Source organism: Hydra vulgaris, chromosome 02 (assembly GCF_038396675.1).
Source record: "Hydra vulgaris chromosome 02, alternate assembly HydraT2T_AEP".
Classification (NCBI taxonomy): Eukaryota; Metazoa; Cnidaria; class Hydrozoa; order Anthoathecata; family Hydridae; genus Hydra; species Hydra vulgaris.
The window spans coordinates 52,730,973-52,751,497 of record NC_088921.1 but is presented as its reverse complement, the minus strand read 5'-3'; the positions used below and the strand labels follow the sequence as shown (position 1 = coordinate 52,751,497).

The 20,525-nt window shown below is 26.1% G+C and overlaps 2 protein-coding genes across 3 annotated transcripts in view; both read left to right on the top strand.

Annotated features, from left to right (window-relative positions):
• The first annotated feature begins 395 nt into the window (after window positions 1-395).
• On the top strand, window positions 396-12,815 carry LOC100214598 (RNA ligase 1). The gene is made up of 5 exons (XM_065791347.1): window positions 396-575; window positions 1,145-1,399; window positions 5,098-5,319; window positions 5,869-6,044; window positions 12,439-12,815. The coding sequence occupies exons 1-5, from the start codon at window positions 443-445 to the stop codon at window positions 12,628-12,630; spliced, it is 978 nt and encodes a 325-aa protein (XP_065647419.1). The 5' UTR covers window positions 396-442; the 3' UTR covers window positions 12,631-12,815.
• Window positions 12,816-17,364: 4,549 nt separating this feature from the next.
• The window catches only part of LOC100197913 (GATOR1 complex protein DEPDC5), a 112,057-nt gene continuing 108,896 nt past the window's right edge, over window positions 17,365-20,525 (top strand). The window contains exons 1-2 of one of the 2 annotated variants that reach the window (XM_065791346.1): window positions 17,365-17,589; window positions 18,270-18,578. Coding sequence is in view for 1 of the 2 variants with exons in the window: in XM_065791345.1 (XP_065647417.1) it covers window positions 17,394-17,589; window positions 18,270-18,565 (492 nt within the window). In the remaining variant the exon portion in view is untranslated. The remainder of the gene's footprint in view (window positions 17,590-18,269; window positions 18,579-20,525) is intronic. The other variant, XM_065791345.1, reaches the window with a different exon arrangement.

Below are 20,525 nucleotides of genomic sequence, written 5' to 3'. Positions count from 1 at the left end.
CATTAAAAATTTGTTTTAACATAAAAAATTGTATTTTTTTTTCAAAGCTCTGACCAGTGTATACATATATATATATATATATATATATATATATATATATATATATATATATATATATATATATATATATATATATATATATATATATATATATATATATATATATATATATATATATATATATATATATATATATATATATATATATTATATATATATATATATATAGATATATATATATATATATATATATATATATATATATATATATATATATATATATATACATATATATATATATATATATATATATATATATATATATATATATATATATATATATATATATATATATATATATTTATTTTCTCTATTCTTTTACTAACATACTCTTATTTTAAACAAGTGTTTTTAGTTTGAAGCTGTTTTTTATAATTACTTAATGTACAAAAACCATGTCACTGGGAAAATTAAATGTATATTCGAAATTGATATTGTTCAGACTGGTAAAGATAGACAAACAGTTGTAGCAGGAGAGCAGTTTACAGAATCTTTTTCTAAATGTTTAAAAAATCGTAAGATTTATCATTTCTATATTTATAATTTTTTTTCTATACTCACTGCTAAAAGGTTGAGGGGGAAATATTTACTATATAATCTGCTAAATATAAAAACATTTTTTTTTTTGCTATCTTGTTTTAGATTTTTAAAGAAGAATCAAAGAATTTTAGAAAGAGTTTTTTGTCTTGTTAAAACATTTTAAATTTGAAGTGAAATATTCACATGTTTTGTGAATTTAATGAATCTAAAATATAAAATTGTATATTTAATGATTTTTAATATTAGATTTAATATATTCTAATGCTTGAAAAATGTGTCAGTCTTTTTTATAGTATTTAGCTGTAGTCAAGACAAAAACAACAATAACAACAAAAAGCAGCAAATAAAAAAAATATAGATAAATCCTTTATTATAAATAAATGAAAAATAAAAAATAAACTCTAATTTATCAAATCATTTATTCTATAAAGTATAGAAAAAATGGTTTGATAAAGTAGAGTTTAATTTTATATATATCTTTTTATATCTCTAGTAGAGTTAATTTTTTATATATCTTTATATATCATTAATACAAATTTTGCAGATGTATTGCGACCCACTATTAAATTAGATGGTACATCTTGTTATGTTGCAAAATTCAATGGGAAATCATGGCTATATGCTCGGCATGATGTTAAACCTAATAAGATGGTTACTAGAAAATATAAACAATACCAGAAAAATTATGGTTTAAAAAAAGAAGGATTTGTTTGGAATTTGGAAACAGATTATAACTTTCCGAAAAACTGGATAGCAGCACATAATAATCCATTTGATGGGTCTATGTGCAGCAAACCAAGTAAGATATTGTTTTGTTTTTGTTTAAGTTTGTTTAATAAATCTTGAGTTTCTTTTTGAGGTCTAAAGAGTACGATGCTCAGTAAGACCCTAAGAGAAAGAGAGATACTGTTATAATTTTTTTTTGAGGCATTTAGTTTTGTGTGAAACTTGACTGATTACATCATACTGAAAGAGCCATAAGCTATCATGTTGTATCATGTACTAAAGGGCATTTAGTACATGCATCATCTGAGGTTTACAATAGCAGTTTTATAATTTTATTATCAAAATAGTTTTATTAAATTTATTTATTAAAAAATAAAAAGTTAAAAAGTTAAAATGCTAATAGCAATTTTAAAAAAGGAAAGTTTTTAATCTTTATTTTCTATTTCTTGTGGTCTATTTTATAGACTAAAAATTATGAAGGATTAGAAATTCAATGAAAATTACAATTTAAGGGAAATCTTTGACTTGTACTAAGGCCTATTTATATAAGCATTTGCTTACTAGTTTTGCTTATCTTTATATCATACTTCTTTTTCAGAAAAAGAAGAAAAAAAAATCAAAGAATAATGAAAGAAAATATTGCTGCCCCATGCCAAACCCTTGTTGATATACTAGTACTCTTTTGCGGCAGCAGGCTATAAGATAGTTAATGTATATACCCCGGCAACATTTCAGTGTGACATCACCATGCTTATCCAAACAGGCATTTGTAGATTTATATATATAAAACTTTTAAATTTTTCTGTCATCCATTTCCTTGCTCTTTAACACTAATCTTTATTTTCTAGTGACTCTTAATAGTGCAACCACTACTTGGAACCTTTTTAGGAGTTATTACTCGCAGTCGCATATCATTGCAAAGTTCCCTACTCGACATTTAAATTTTTGAGCATCATAAGAGTGCCATCTTGCTTTAGAGTTAGTCAATGAGGTGATATACCACTTGGTGTTAAATTTTTGGTTATCACATACTGCAGTATCTAGGCTGTAATATATCTTTTCAGTTCCATTAATCTTTTGGATTATTTCTTTGTTGTACATTCTCTTTATTTCTTAGGCACGATATAGAATGTCTTGAAATAATTTCAATGTTAAACTTTTTAATGTTGTTGCCAAGCATATGCCATATTATAAACATTTTGCCACTTTAGTAATCAAAGGTTGGTAGCTATACATTCTTTAAGTATTACTATTATATCAATAGGTAGTTTGTCACTATTTAATAACTCTACACTTTTAAATTTTTAATACCCAGTCCACAAATTTCTGCTTTGAAATCAAATCTCCAATCGCCTCCAATAACTACACTTTTTTCACCAAAAGGTAGAGCACCAAAATTAGAATTAACAGCTGTCATAAGTTCTTTAACTAATTTATTCATGACATCCAAGGCATAAACAGGGCACATTGGTCCTTCATCTATGAAGTATGCGACTGTTTACATAAAATGTTTTGCTGTAATTGTTCTAAATAAATGTTTTTATTCTAGATGCAGAATATTTATCTTCAATATTGATAAAATTGTGCCACTTTAGTCAGTTAAAAGTAATGCATGATGGGATTGCAGTAAATGCCATAAATATTGATTTTTTCTTTATGCTTTGAAGATATGCATCAAAGCAATAATACAAAATATAGTTTTTTCTGAACCTTCTGGACCATCAGTATACTTACATGGAAACTTTGTTGTAGTTGGATTCATAAATACTTCTATGTAGGGTTCCAAGATAATATTTTGAACTTTTTTTTAAAGATTGGTTCATATCTTTACATTGTTGTCATTCTTCATTAACATTATAGAAATCATCATTTTCTTCAAAAACAAATTTTCCAATTCTGACAAGCCAAATGATTCATATTTCTGGTTATGAAGTAAAAGTTCATTTATTTCAGGCAATGCTATTTGTTGCTCTATTGATGGATCAATCATTTTTTGTAGAAAATCTTTTATTAAAGTTTCTTTATGCTTGTCACAAAATGCCATATAATTTGTGGATTATTGAAAGTAATTAGTATACCCCAAAAATTCTTTTTAATTGATATGCATTTTTAATGGCAGCTGCTTCTGTAATCCCTTTATCCCATTCAGTATTATCATCCAGATTATTTAGCATTCTACAGGCTTCATTTAATATTTCACATAAATGTTCTTAAACTTTTAAAAAATCTTCAAAGTTTTGAGACTACGTAAATGGTTTAACAGCATTCTTAGATAATATTTTTCTCTTTGGTTTAGATTAACACTATACATTCTAGGAGTAATTTTCTCCAAATTTCTCAAATGCCTACTCTAATATTTCTTTCTTTTAGAGAATGTGTAATGCTTTAGCATTTAAGGATATATTTATTGTTTTGCCTCAGAATCTACTATGATCAATTTAAACCACACAATCAATGTGGAATCTTTAAAAATTGCCGTTGATGCAGCTTTTACTTTTTTCCCTTGTGTAAAAATAACACTCTGTTTGTTTTACTCATAAATAGCTAAATTTACAATTGCATGTGATTGTTTGTGCATGGGAAATCATAATAATTGCTAAACAGTCTCTGAAGCATTAAAATATCTTGTATTCACATGTTGAACAATTTCATCTCTTTTATTCACTTTCATTTTTTGTTGAAATTTTCATTACTTAACAATCCTGACCTTTAGTACACATATTTATAAAGATACTTAAATGCTTGAATAGAAAAACAAAGCTCTATTTAATGTGGCAATTATATTTCTTAAGGAGATAACGGTTATATAGAACAACCCATTTATTACCAATAATGTGCTTGCATTTCTTACCAATAATCTTGTTCCAACTGTGGCTTTTTTCCACTGTTTCTTTTGGATATTTATTGCATTATTATTACCTTTCTTTTTGGACAAATACAGCCCAAATACAGTCGGCATCGTCGAAAACGATCTATAACAGCCCTTATATATATGTATATATATGTATATATGTGTATATATATATGTGTATATATATGTGTATGTATATATGTATATATATATATATATATATATATATATATATATATATATATATATATATATATATATATATATATATATATATAAAGTTTGTTCAAAAAAATTTATTTTACATAATTTGATTAAAATGACATATCAAGGATCTGTAAAGTATTTACTTAAGATTAGTTTATTTCAATTCACCTTAGCTTTGGTACATATAACAACTTCCCCCTCTGCCTAGGCAAATTTTTGAGCAGCAAAAGTAAACTTTTTACTTGTCACCACTGTTTAAAAAAGAATATAAAGGTGATCCAAGGCATTATTATGTCATACTGAAATAAAATAATGAAGCAGAATGTGTTGTTATTTGCCAAATACTACAGAATATAGTTAAATAAAAGTCATACTAAAATCAAACAGGGTGTTAGCCAGGACTATATTTTTTACCACGTTTTTTCAATATAAGGAATATTTATAGATATTGTTCTACAAAATATTGGGTGTTTTTTATTAAATTGTTGTATTACTTTTAAACAAACAAAAAAAAAAAAAAAGGAAAGTTTATTAAATTTTGGGAATTTTGCAGTATACATGGTGCTATTGGAAAAGAAAAAGTTACAATGAAGTACTTATTAAATTTAGATAAAAGTTTAAATAATTATGTTATATATTTTGTTTACTCATATACAAATAACAATAATTTATATATTTTTTATAATTAACTTTAAATCTTTCCTTTTTTTCAGTCCCTGCAGAGAATGGACATTTAGTTGGATGGGTTCCTGTTGATCCATCAGTGAGGACCCATTTGTGGCATTTAAGTGCAGTGGATCTTATTGGTGGCTTTTTTTTATGTTTAAATGAAAAGGCTGAAGATGAATCTTTAACTGCTCAAATTGCACTTTTAGATGACTTTTTAGGAGCAACTTTCGAACTGATAGGCACAAAGGTGAATGGGAACCCATATGGTAAATTTCAAAATCTTTTGAAAAGGTTTCAAGTTCAGTTAGATTTAAAAAGTATTATGTAGATATCAAGCCTTTCTAGTTTAAAAAACAAATCATTAGGTAAAAATATTTTGGGTTAGAAAAACTTTTTTTTTTAGTCACTTCGACTAGTTGAGCACCAAGGCGCCTGTGATATTTGGAAGTTAAAAAATGGCGATGATCATAATGATCAGATGATCATGATGATGATCACAATGATCATGATGATGATTATCATGATCACAATGATGATCCCAATGATTATGATAATGATTATTATAATCACAATTATCATGATGATCACAATGATAATAATGATCAAAAGGATCATGATGATGATAATCATGGTGATCATGATGATCATTATGATTATCATAATCATTATCATGATCATTGTGATCATCATCATGATCATGATGATCATCATAGAGATCATGATGATCATTGTGATCATCATCATGATGATAATCATGATAATTATCATAATGATGATTTCATGACCAATGATGATGATGACTTTTTTTCATATAGATATCGGCACTTCTAACTTTCCTGTTCATTTTTATGTTCAACATGGTGAGTTGTCTTTAAAGAATGCTCCTGAGTTGCCAATAAGTAAAAAAGAACTTTCAAACTGGTTTGTTCAACAAAAAGATGGTCTTGTGGAAGGCATAGTGTGGCATGGACCAGATGGAAATATGTTTAAAGTATATTTTTAAACAGAATAATAAAAATTTTGATTTTTTGTTTGGGTTATTTAGTTAATAATTTTGTTAGCTAATTTTAGTTAATGTTTTTTAATTAACTTATTGCTTCTTTTTTTTTGTTTGTTTTAGTTTTGTTTGTTAACTTTTTTTGCTTTGTTAACCTAGTAATAAGTTTTGTTTACAGTTGTTTTGCAAAAACAAAGCTTTTAAAGACTTTTAGAAAATATAAAAAAGTGCAAAAACACTTAGCTTTAAAACCATGAATTTAAAAAATAATAAAGACTGAAATCAAGCGTAAAACAACTTTATGAAACAAGTTAGTATCATATAACTTGAAGTCACCTGTTTTGGGTCAACATTATAAAATACAAATTAAATTAATTTAAAACATGATGAGGTTAAAATGTATTGAATACCAAAAAAAGAATCAGTGTATCACCAAAAAAAGATCCCAAATTATTTTATGGTTATGTAAGTTATAACATAAAAGTTAAAAGGAGGCATAGCTTCAATGTATGATGAATATAATAACACTGTAATAAATAGAAATTATATAGCAAATATTTTAAACAACAGTTTAATTCAGTTTTTTTTTAATGAAGATAAACATAACATACCAAATATGCTGTAGAAGACTAAATTTATTAGAGAAGTTGATATTAACAATATAATAACTTGCCATACTATTGGAAATAAATTTAAAAAATTAGATGTATACAAAGCTGTTCTTGTTGATGGGATAAGCTTATATGTCTTGAATAAATGTCATAGCACTCTCTTTAAACCATTAAATTTAATATATATAAACTTGTTAACTGAGCAACAATAACCTAAACTCTGGATATCAGCAAATATAACACTGATTTTTTAAAAAGGTAATTCAAACAATGCATCTCAACAACTTTTTGGACTTCTGCCTTAACACTGAGAAGACGTTTTTTATTTAATAATTGTAAACAAGTTAAATAAAATTAAAACTAGAAAAAAAAGTTTCGTTCACTTAAAGTTATTGTTTATATTTAATCATGGTAAATGTTCAGACAACCGAGTTCAATAATTTTAAAGCAGAGCAAGAGAAAATAATTGGTGCGTTAAACAATTGAAGATTGAAGAGCTAAAGATTAGTAACTTAAAGTTGTTAGAAAGGATTAGAGTTTTAGAGAATGTTGAATCTACTAGTAAATCAACTTCAATATCTTGGGCAAGCATTGTTAGTGGAAATGCATCAGTAAAAAAGTCAGAGGAGCAACTACATATTATGAATGTAGTTGCTGCCGAAACAAAAGAAAGAACGAAATGAGAAAATAATGGTATAATTTTTGGAATTAATGGATCAAAAGATTCAGACACAGCAAATGCTTAAGAAAAAGATAGAAAAACGATTGTTGATGTTTTTAAATCAATAAACGCAACGATTGAACCTAAACAAGTTATAAAGCTCAAAATGATAACTGATAAAGAACCGTCATTTGTTGTTATCCTTAACAATAAAAATGAGCAAAACACTATTTTAAAAGCTGCAAAAAACTTAAAAAATTCAAGCAAGTTTAGCAATGTTTTCATCAAACCTGACTTAACAACCCTAAATAACAGATTTAACAGAGGCTGAAAGACTTTTAAGACTATTAACCCTGATTTAACTGAGGCTGAAAAATACAAATGCCTTCATCAACCCTGACTTAACAGAGGCTGAAAGATACAATGCTAAATTATTAAGAGATCAGTGCAAAAAACAAAATTTAGAAAATTTACAACAATTGGTTTACTATTATGGTATATGTAATGAAAAAATTGTTAAAATTGTTAAATAGCAATCACCTATAAATAACCGGAAATCAAAAATAATTAATTACGAGTCATTAACTTTTATGGAATATAAAATATATACAATAATGGTAGAATTTCACCAGAAAATAGCTCAATTAATCAAGACAAAAAAGTAAAATCTATTTTATTAAAGGTTGCTAATAAGTTACTGTTGATAATATGGTATACAAACACAACATCTCCTAATAATAAAATTGATAAGTTAATTTCTGGCACATATTTATGAACTGGATGTCATCTGCGTCGCATAAACATGGTTTACCGTTGGATCGGATGTTAACATGATCAATTATAACATTTTTAGAAAAGATAGGCTGAAACATGGAGGTGGAGTTTGCATTTATGCAAAGAGCAACATAAATTCAATAGAAATTACTATTAAGCAACTAAATTGTAGTGATATTGAACAGATATGGACTTGTTTATGTTTTGGTAATCAAAAAGTTCTAATTGGATGTATATACCGACCACCTTTAACAACTCAGGATTATAACAATACCATTCTGGAATTGATAATTTCTTCTAAATTGAGCATTGATTGTAAAATATTTAGTGATTTAATTATTACCGGTGATTTTAACTATAACACAATTGATTGGTCCGAAATTAATTCTCCATTCTCTTCTACTGAGAGTGATTCTCAAGCTAATACATTTATAGGTTGTCTTGAAAATTGCTTCTTATATCAATGCGTTAGTGATCCAACTTACCAAAAAGCAAACTTTGAATCAAAAAATATTTTGGATTTTCTAATTACAAATGATAAAGAAAAAGTCTGTTCCATTGTTCACTCATCACCTTTAGGTGATGTAAATCAAGGTCATCATTTATTAAAATTCAAATATATATTAAAAGAATCTTATCTGAGTAATGAACTTAAGAAGCCTATAAAATGGTATGATAAAGGTAATTACAAGTTATTTTCAAAGTATATTGACAATGTCGATTGGGTTAAGGAATTTAACAACAAATTAATCAATGAACAGTATGAATTATTTCTGTTTCATTACAATTATACGTCACAAGAATATATTCCAGTAATTAAAAACTCAAAAACTAATAATAGTTAAAAAAAGGTGGATGACTTCTGCTCTAAAATCAAAAATTAAGTTAAAAAATAAAATGTGGCTTTTAAATAAATCAACAAATTGGGAACATGAATCAAATAAAACTCAATATAATTGTTTAAAGATTGAAATCAGAAACGAAATAAAGGAAAACATTCAGTCATTTGAGAGGGAGATTGTTAATAATTGTAAAATAAATCCGAAGTTACTTTATACGTATATTAATGAGAAAAAAATCGGTTAAAAACCAAATTGCATTGATTGAGAACAGTGATGGAAAAATTGCTACTGATCAAATGGCTATTGCTGAAGAATTTAATAAATATTTCCATTCTGTATATGAAGAAGATAAAGATGTAAACAAAAATATTGAAAACTGTCAACTAAACACAATATTAGAAGCTGTCGAGATAACACTAAATAATATAGAAAGAAGATTAAAGGCTCTTAATATATTAAAATTAATTGGAGTTGATTTAGTACATCCTTTTGTTCTAAAACAATGCAGTTCATCAATTTTTATATCCTCTTTATTTAATATTTTAAAAAAATCTACAAAAAATGATACTGTACCTGATATTTGGAAGAAAGCTAATATAACGCCTATATTGAAACAAGGGAGTAAGTTGAAACAAATTATAGACCCGTATCTCTGATCTCAATACCATGCAAAATATTAGAAAGAATAGTTGCTGATAATATAATCAAGCATTTAATAACAAACAAGCTATTAGCAAAGGAACAGCATGGCTTTCTGAAAGGTAAGAGCTGCAAAATGAATTTGCTAGAATTTCTACCTTAACAAGCGCATTATTTAACGGTATTCCAATTGACCTTTTGTATACCGACTTTCGAAAAGCATTTGACAGAGTATCACACATAAAATTATGTGCTAAGGTTTATGCTTACGGTATTGGTGGTATGCCTCTTAATTAGATTGAATCATTCTTATTGAATAGGAAACAATGGGTAGTGATAGGAAAATGCAAGGCAAATTGGGTTGATGTGTTAAGTGGAGTACCACAGGGTTCTGTACTTGGCCCACTCCTTTTGTTGATATTCATAAACGATTTATCAAGCAAACTTCTTAATAAATGTTGTTTGTATGCTGATGACAATAAAATAAATGCTCCTATTTATACCGAAGTTGATTCAAAATCATGTCAAAATGACATAAAAAAAACTTGATAAATGGTGTGTTGAATGGAAACTGGGTTTGAATTTTGAGAAATGCAAAATAATGCATGTTGGTGCAAGTAATAAAAGATATTCTTATTTCATCGAAAATGATGGTGAACTAAAAGAAATTAAAAAATTTACTCTCGAAAAAGATTTAGGTATTTTTATATCCAAGGATTTGAAATGGGAAAGACAAGTAAAGAATGTTGCCAGTAAAGCAAGCACTATGCTTGTAATATTAAATAACACTTTTAGGTATAAAGATAAGTACCTCATGAAAATGCTTTATTGCATGCACGTTAGACCTCATTTGGAGTCAATGCAATTCAAGCTTGGAACTCCTATTATAAAAAAGATATCAAAGACCTTAAAAAGTTCAAAGAAGAGCAACTAAATTAATACCAGAATTAAGACATCTGGAATATAATCAAAGACTAAAAATATTAGACTTGACAACTTTAGAAGTTCGAAGACTAAGAGGTGACCTTATACAAAAATATAAATTATATAAAGGTTTTGTATCTATTGATATGAAGAAAGTCCAGATACAAATGCATTCAATCAATACACCAGGTCCAACATCCAATACTAGAGGTTATAAACATCGTGTTATATCAGAGTTTGTTAAAAATTGTTCAAGTAGACAACACTTCTTTACAAACAGGGTTGTCTTTGGATGGAATAATTTATCGGAATTGATAGTGGAGTCTACATCAGTCAAAGAGTTTAAATTCAGACTTAAGCTGATTGACTTGCAGATAATTTTGAACAAGAAAAACAGGTTGCAGCTAAATTATTAGACAGCTATTGTGTTGGCTGTCATAGATATTGCCTGGCGCTCTATCTCAACAGCATTTCAATTATTATTATTATTATTATTTTTATCATGCAATTAAGAACACTAGAAGAACATAGACTATGTGAAGATCTTATTCAACATTATAAAATTCAATATGGCCATGATAAAATAAATTGGGTTACAGACCATTATTAATATACATCAAAAGAAAGTCTATATTTAAGACAACACAAATTCAAATTTAAAAAAAACTATTTTGCAGGAATACCTTCATATATCACTTTTTTTTAAATTGAGTTGTAAATGCATGGAGCAATTTTTTTGTCTGAAATAATAAAAGCTGATTTGATAAATAATTTTAAAAACAAACTCGAGAAATCTAAGTTTTGAAGAAACTAGTTTTGTTAAAACAAAAACAAAATACAAAGCTGTTACAGTTACTGTTACTACTGTTATTGCACTTCACAACTGTTTACACCACTTGTTTTGGTAATACTTTATTATTATTATTATTTTTGTATTACCTTGCCCTTGGAATTAGGGTCAGCATTCGGCAATGCCGACTTAAAAATGTTTTTTTTAGAAAATAAAAGCATTTAAAATGATTTGAACTTTAACTTAAATCCCTTTATTGTGTATTTGCCAATAAATGAAGAACATATTTTTATTTTGTTCTCACTCTTGTTCTGACTTGTATGACTACCATTATGTAATACAAAATGATATAAAAGTATTAACATTTCAAAACTAAGGAACTTATATTTTAATATCAATAAATTGTTGAACAGCAACTTGAACATAAATTGTTTATTTTGACTAATATACAAAAAATCTTTCTGCAGTTTTACTGGTATATTGGTATTTTAAAATACATTTTTCTTCTATACAATAACTGCATACACTATATTTTTCTTCTATACAATAACTGCATACACTATATTTTTCTTCTATAAAATAACTGCATACACTATATTTTACTTAATCTTTTTTGTAATAATAATTTAATAAGTGTGCTATAGTGTTTTTATAAATTTTAACATTTATTCCCTTAGTTTTGAAGGATTGTGTATGTGTGTTTGTATATATATATATGTACATATATAGATTTATATATATATATATATATCAGGGTGTTAGCGAGCCAGATGGCACCGCGTATGGCCTGGAATTCCTAATAATTGATTTAAAATTCTTAAAGGTTCAAAAGATCGCAGCGAAAAAAAACAAAAAAAAACCTATATCAGACTCAGATTTTAAGTGTTTGCTAGACGTGTAGAAAATGCACCACGAAAAAATAAATTAAGTTGATCAAGAACAATCGTTTTTTTTGTAAGTGAGAAAAAGTGCAAAAACGCTTGTTTATTTATTTTTATTAAAAAGTGCAAAGTAACTCCACACTTGTGTATAGGAGTGATAGCTACACACCGGTGTGGAGGAAAACTCCACACTTTCCGTGAGTGTGTATATATATATATATGCATATGTATTTTAAAATTTACATATACATTTTTTTCTTTTATAGATACATCGCCATCAATTAGGTTTGCCTTGGCCAGTTAAAAATTTGCCCTTTTCGAATAGAACTGTTTATATTGACTGCAATGGTTATGCTTGTGCAGAAAATGTTTTATTGAACAAGATTGTTATTTACTCAGGAAAAACATTTGATAAAATTAAAAATTTATTTAATGAAGAACCATATAACTTCTCCTAATAATTTTTTTGAAATGTTTTATTTATATGGTCATAGTTTTGGTTGTATATTAATGATTACAAACTGGCAGTATCTAACCATGTAGGAAACTTCATTACACGAATAGTACTTCATTGTGGAAAACAGTGAATGGATTAGGTACTCATTTAAAAAATAAAATCTTTAGAATATATTAGAAGGTTGAATCGTTGTTATTACTTTTTTTTTATTAGTTTTTTTTTTATTATTTAATAAACAGAAAAAGTTATCTATATTAGTTATGTATTTATTTATGTTTGGGTTTGACTAAACACAATTGTTTTATATAAAATATTTGCAGTAATCTAGAGGTAAAAATCATATTGGATTTGTTTTTATTGTCAAATTTTTGTATTTTTTTGTTTTTTCTATTTTTTTATATATCAAAGAAATTAAGAGAGGATTTGAGGAACTTTTGTGTTAATTTGTGGGGATTTAAATTCACCACATTTTTTAAGTTTTTTTACATTTTTTTTAGAAGCTTGTGTTTGTCTTTTTTTTTTTGAAGCAATCAGTACATAAAAGTGGAGCAGATATAATGGCATAATCTGATCAACGTCTATACAGATCAATTATTCTATATATTCTATGTATAAGATACACATAGAGTTCATGTATAAGATACATAGAGTTCATGTATAAGATACATAGAGTTCACTTAAGTAATACATAAGAAAAACACTTTCCAATTTAACTAAAATGTTGGCACACAAGTATCTTTAAACAATTTTTCTAAATAATTAAAATATCCTTAAATAAGCATATATATATATATATATATATATATATATATATATATATATATATATATATATATATATTACCAAAAACATCATACAGATTTATCTGTATTTAATGTTTCCTATATAATAACATAATACTGTAATTAAATAATTTTTGAAAAAAAAAATACTCTTGGGGAAGCTTAAATCCCTTAAACATTACACGGGTCCCTAATATTATCAAAAAAAAGTTATTTAAAAGTATATGTTGGTATCATTACAGTAAAGTATGTAATCTTAAAAGAAGCAAAATTGTATAAAAATTTTTAAAAATAATCATCATTTTATAAAAAAAAATTGATGAATTTTTAAAAATTAATTAAATTAACTTTTTTTAAAATGCATAATTTATTTTTAATTAAAAATGTAATTTTAAAGCGTTGAAAATTAAATTAAAAATTTTTTATAAATTTTTTTAAAATTTTTATAAAATTTTGGTCTTGAGCTATCATTAAAAATTTTTTTTTTGAATTTTTTTAATTCCAGCATTATTTTATTATATAGAACTCATTTAGAAGGTGGGAGAAGACGTTTTCAAAAAAAATTATTTTAATGGCCATTCCAATATATATATATATATATATATATATATATATATATATATATATATATATATATATATATATATATATATATATATATATATATATATATATATATATATATATATATATATATATACCAATATCTGGTAATGGTATCCAATTGACTGGAGCGATATATATATATATACGTATATATATATATATATATATATATATATACGTATATATATATATCACTCCAGTCAATTGGATACCATTACCAGATATTGGTATCCGGTATTTGCTACTGGTTTCTGGTATCCAAAATATTTAATGTAGTTTTTTTAGGTTTTTTCATTGTAATTGTATATTAAAAAAGATAATTAGACTAAAACAAAATCAAACATATTTAAAATAACAAGAACAAAGTGGCATACACAATCAACAGAAAATAAACATAAAAAATATTATCTAAGTTTAGACAATAAATATTAAAATAAACTTAAATTAAAAATGTTTAATATAGTTTTTCTAATTTTTTTAATTGCAATATTAATTTTATAAAAAAATTTAAACTAAAACAAAATCAAACACATTAATAATAGCAAGAAAGTGTTAAACAATTAACATGCAATACCTAACCCTAACCCTGACTCACTTTCACAAACACACTTTGAGTTAGCCTTGGCCCATAAATTCTTTTTAACTACTGAGATTTTGGAGCAAGACCTAGATTTATGACTTGTAACCTTAGCACTTGAGCATGCAACTGAAAGCTCACAGAAAATACATGTGCCGCGTTTCAAGGTCTTGTTTTTGCCTTTCAGATAGTCAGAAATTTGAAAAGACATTTAATTGTAAAGTTTTCAGAAGGTGTCGAAGCTTTATATATCAAGCAAAAAATTAAATAGCTGGCCTTAAAATTATAATTATTTCATTAATAATATAAACTGTTAAGCCATAAATTATGGCTGTATGTATGTATTATGGGCCATAAATTAAAGGCCATAATACATACATAGTTTTTTAGTAATTAATAATTACCATATACATATTAACATACTAATAATTACTAATTATTAGTATATTAAAATGTATTATGAGCCATAATACATATTAATATTCTAATAATTACTAAATGATGTAGTAAATAATATTTTAAAATAAGTATGTACATCTAAGACTTTAGTGTAACAGCTTGAGATATTAGTAGTAGCATGCTTACAAAAATGTCAAAAAATTACAAAAGTGTTCGAATCCTAATGGGTAAAAAGCATTTTGCTTTAATTTTTTTAATTTTTTAACTAATGAAAAAACGGTATCCAAATGCGTTATCTTGGAAAAATGCATTCCGCATCAAGATACCAGTAGATACTGCTACCGTGGATACTGGTATCCCAAACTGTCGAACACTAATGTATGTATGTATGTATGTATGTATGTATGTATGTATGTATGTATGTATGTATGTATGTAGGTATGTATGTATGTATGTATGTATGTATGTATGTACGTATGTATGTATGTATGTATGTATGTATGTATGTATGTACGTATGTATGTATGTATGTATGTATGTATGTATGTATGTATGTATGTATGTATGTATGTATGTATGTATGTATGTATGTATGTATGTATGTATGTATGTATGTATCTTACAGTGTATCAGATAACATCTTTAAGATTATTGAATCTTTTCTTAGCAATTGTAGTATAAAAGTTGTTCTTGATACGCAGCACTCTTCTTTATTTCCAATAATGGTTAACTGAAGATTTTTAAATTTACTGGTTGTATGAGGCAGGAAAACATAAAGATGGGTGAGGCTTTTCAGATTTTGTTGATGTGCAAGGAAAAAACTAGATAAATAAAAAATTTTATTGCATTGAGGGACAGATACAGTAAAAGATGCAAATTTGTTAAATGACAAGCCAGGTGATAATGAGTTTTGGTTGATCAAACTAGAGATGGTAGCTTGTAGATGGAGCAGCGACCATGATGGTATTTGTAGAAAAAGAAAGAGATGCAACCTTAAGAAGATGGGAGTGAAAATGGCTCAAGCTAGGCAGATAAAGTAGGTCCAACTATATTTACAATATGCTTTGGACTTTTTCTGAGAGTGAGAGGGTTGTTTTTCATCAATGTAGAAATGTCAACTGTATTGCGATAGTTATTAGCATTAAACAACTAAGTTTTGTTGGAGTAAAATCCTCAAGCCACTCAGGTTGAAGGGTACTTGTTCTAAGTAATCAAAAAGTGAAGACTTGCTGTGATCGCTTGTAAAAAGCAAACAAAAAAAGCGATCAAAAATGTCAAGATAAGACTCTAAAGTTGAGTTGTCAGCAAATTTATATGTAAGATTGTCTAAAGATTATTATTGTAGGTAAGAAAGAATACAGGAGCAAAGAACCTTGCACTCCTATAGTATTCCTATAGTTGCTGGAAATGAAGAGTGCAGGTCTTTGAAAATGACTTTAATACTGTGGTTAGAAAGAAAAGATTCAATAATCTTAAAACTTTATAAAAAGAAGCTAATACTAGAGAGTAGACTAATTGTAGGACAGTTAGAGAGGTCAGAGTGTTTTCTAGAGTTTTAAAACCATTTAATTAGCACTTAATAGTAGTTTAGCGAGGGTTGAAAGAATTTGGAGAATGCTTTTGTAAGACTATGATCAACATGTTATCTGAACCACAAACTGTAGAAAATTAAAATTGAAAATTGACTTTAGCATCTAAAGCCAGAGTTTTTTGGATGTCTAACAATGGGTTAATCTGTTTAACTGGAATGGCAGGAAGAGTACGGCCATTAGATTCAAGAGTTAAATTAGAGAAAAAGTTCTTTGTAAACAACTCTTTTTCTAGGAAAAATTAGTAAGATCAGAACCATGAATTAGAGATGGAATGTTAGACTTTAGTTGACACTGTTAATGATTTTCTAAAAGTCTCTTTAACAGTGAGATAACAATTTAGTAACCTGAGAATAATGGTACTTGGCATCAGACAGGACCTTTTTAAATAAAATTCTTGTAAAAATAAAAAAGCATTTGTTCTTAAAAAGAGGTTCTTGTGAAAAAGACGAAAAAAATGATAATGGTTTAATATAACAACTGCACATGAAGGTGAAAAATGTGGAGTAGAATGAAAGAATAAAAGTGTATCAATGTTTAAATGGTCAAATTTCAACCTCTGTTACTTACTATACATGCATACAAACTTTCATATATATATAGTTTGTGTGTGTATATATATATATATATATATATATATATATATATATATATATATATATATATATATATATATATATATATATATATATATATACATATATATATATATATATATATATATATATATATATATATATATAAATTTTAAAAAGTATTTTATTTCATTTTTATTTTTTTTCAGAAAACAAATTAATTTATATAGTAAATAATGTCAGAGAATTCAATCAAAAATTGGATGTTAGGAGTTCATGAACAGTCTTTTAGTCCTAATTGTAATGTAATTTTGTACAAGGATTATCCTGGGTTAGTGGTTGGTGATGTTTTAGAAATATATCATGCTGATGGAGAATTCAGCCGATTGCTTGTTGATGTTAGTATTGGGTCACTTGCACCACAACAAAAAGGTTATATAAAATCCATTTTAAATTATTTTATCTATATACCAATCTATTTTAAGTTATTATTAGTTTTACATTTGTATATCAAGTATATTTGTTTTGGAAATTTAAGATTTATAGAGAAAATTTTTCCAGCTACTTTTATAATAACTTGTATTTTAAGTGTTATGAATTTTGAGTTTTGATTATACTGGTGTTATAATTTCAATTTAAGTGTTCTCACTGAAAAAAAAATGCCTAACCTCATTTAATGGTGTTGTGTGTTTTAAAAATGTTTATGTTTATCTTTTTACAGGGAAAAAGCGTATTTTAATTTTTTAATTATTTGGGTATTTATAATAAGTGTTATAAACCTTTATTTATTATTTAGGCATACTGTTGTACTTGGTTTACTGGTGTTATTGTATTATTCTATATTTCTCATTTGTTAAATTATTATAAATGAGTTTTCTAGTTTATAATTTTAAGTAATCTTTTTTTTACTTTTTTAACCTTAGGGTGTTAGGTGTCTTTAGGGTGTTAGGTGTCTTTAGGGTGTTATGTCTTATAATTTTGTCTTGGTAAAGACCAGGCTAGGACCATGTGTTGTCAATCTCACTCATTTTTTATTTTTAAAATAGTCATTTAGTTATACCTTGAATTTATTTTCAATGTAGTTTTTCATTATATTCATTAAAATTTTTCAGGATCAATTGGAATATCAGTAATAAAATCTCTTGCCACTGCATTTGAGCTACGTCAATATCAAGATGTATGTGTAAACAAAGTTGAAAAAAGTGATGTTACCTTAGATATGGTTGAATTGATTTTTAAAGATCACTTTGTTACAAGAAGTGATTGCTGGCGTTTGCACCAATCTTTAATTGGGTCATGCGTTTATTTCTGTAATAAAGTTTCTTTTATTACTATGAGAGTGCATGCTAACGAATTCTATATGAAAGGGAATCAAGTTGCATGTGGAGTTATTGGTGAATCAACCAAGGTGTGTATCTAAGGTGTGTAACCAAGGTTACTCATTTAGTGAAAATTATATTTGTTCTTGAAATGCAATATATAATGGTCAATTTAATTTTTTGTTATTTTATTTTTTTGTTTTTACTAATGTTAAGGCACAAGTTAAGTGTACATTGATTGTGTCTAAGAAATTAAACATTTTGCTCTGGTTATCATAAAATTTTTTTGCTTAGTGTCAGTTCAAATTACAGATTGGTTGAAAATTTTAAAATAAAAAATAAAAAAAATTGTCTTTTTTGTGAAATTAGTTTTTTTATTCAATTTAATCTCCCTCAAATTGAATACATTTGTTTCAATGATCCTCTAGGATTGCAAAAGCTTCTTCATTTAACAAAAAAAGCCTTCCACCAAGCTACTTGGTTCAAGTTTCTGAAGAGGTAATAGTCAGTGACAGCCTGGTGAATACAGTGGGTGTTTTAAAAATTTGTACTTTATTTTCGTTCAATTTAGCCATTGTCAAAAACTTGTATGAATATGTGGATTGTTTTGATGTAAAACGATTGTTTTTTTCTGTAAACCGGGTTCGGGCTTTTTTCATAAATTTTTAACTGGTTGAAAAGGTTGCAATAATATTCAGAAATAATTGCTTTATCTTTTTTAAGATAATCAATCAACAAAACCCCTTTTGTATCCCAAAAATTCTGATGCTATAACTTTTTTTGTCAATCATTTTAAAATCACCTGGTTTGGAGCTGAAGAACCAGCTGTAAACATTCCAATATAAACATTCTTGTTTTAATTTAGGATCATGATATTAGATCCAAGTCTCATCTGTAGTTTTTGTAAATTCTTTGAATTCTTTAAAGACTATTACGCGATGATTAAAAATTTTTTTTTTTTTGCCAAATATACGAAAAATTCTTTGAAGGCTAAATTTTTTTTTTTGGTTTACATTTGTTGGTCATTGTACAGCTAAAAAAGCTGTACAATGACCGACAAATGTAAACCAAAAAAAAAAATTTAACCTTCAACAAATTTTTCATACATTTGACTTTATATAACCAATAATAAAAATAATGTAAACTTACAATGATAGAAAATATAACAAATATAAACAAGGTATCTGAAAGAAGATTGTGAGGATCTTGTCATTAGAACTTTAAATAAGCATTTAATAAGGCTAAAATAAAATAAAAATTAATAAACAAAAATTTACAAAATTGCAAGGTAAATAATCTGTGCCTGAAGAAAGATCAAGATCTCTCATCAGAATTTTATACAGAAACCAATAGTATAAATTAAAAAGTAAAAAGTATAAGAACAATAAATAAAATAAGTAGGAATAAACTTTTATAAACATAAACATGTATATAAACAATAAGAAAGTAGACCAAGATATATTTTTAATTTTTGCTAATAATAATAACTCGATATATTATCTAATGAAAGTATTAGGTTTTTCAGTTTTTTTTTAAAAAGACAAAAAATAATGGGTATTTCAAAATTAAAATTCGGTAAAATAATTTTACTCCAAAGGTGTGACACTCGATAGATAATACAAAATTGGTTTGACAAAAGTTTGTTTGACAAGAAGTTTCATTTAAAAAGTTATTATTTCTCAAAATATATTCACTGATTGCTAGGGATAAGTTATTTATCAACATATATACAAAACATAAAATATTAAATACATTTAACTTGTATGTATTCAGAATTCTCAACTCAATAAAATAATGCTTTGAGTGAGAGAAGTGATTTGCAAAATTGATTATACGGATTGCGCATTTCTGACAGAGATAAAAATGTGCAATCTGTATAAGATGTTGCAACTTTTCTGTAATCGAATGGAATAATACTTATTTTGTTTTATTAGTAGAACCAATTTGATACATGTCTGAGTTCTTCATTAACTGTTTTAAAAAGTTCAGCAATGTCATACTTAGAAAGTAATAAGTTTGCATCTGCATACATAATGCTTGTTAGTTTTG

Coding starts and splice junctions, on each gene's coding strand:
- LOC100214598 (XM_065791347.1), top strand. CDS start 443: ATGTACAAAAACCATGTCACTGGGAAAATTAAATGTATATTCGAAATT. Junction 576..1,144: donor TTCTAAATGTTTAAAAAATC/GTAAGATTTATC, acceptor CAAATTTTGCAG/ATGTATTGCGACCCACTATT. Junction 5,320..5,868: donor GGTGAATGGGAACCCATATG/GTAAATTTCAAA, acceptor TTTTTCATATAG/ATATCGGCACTTCTAACTTT.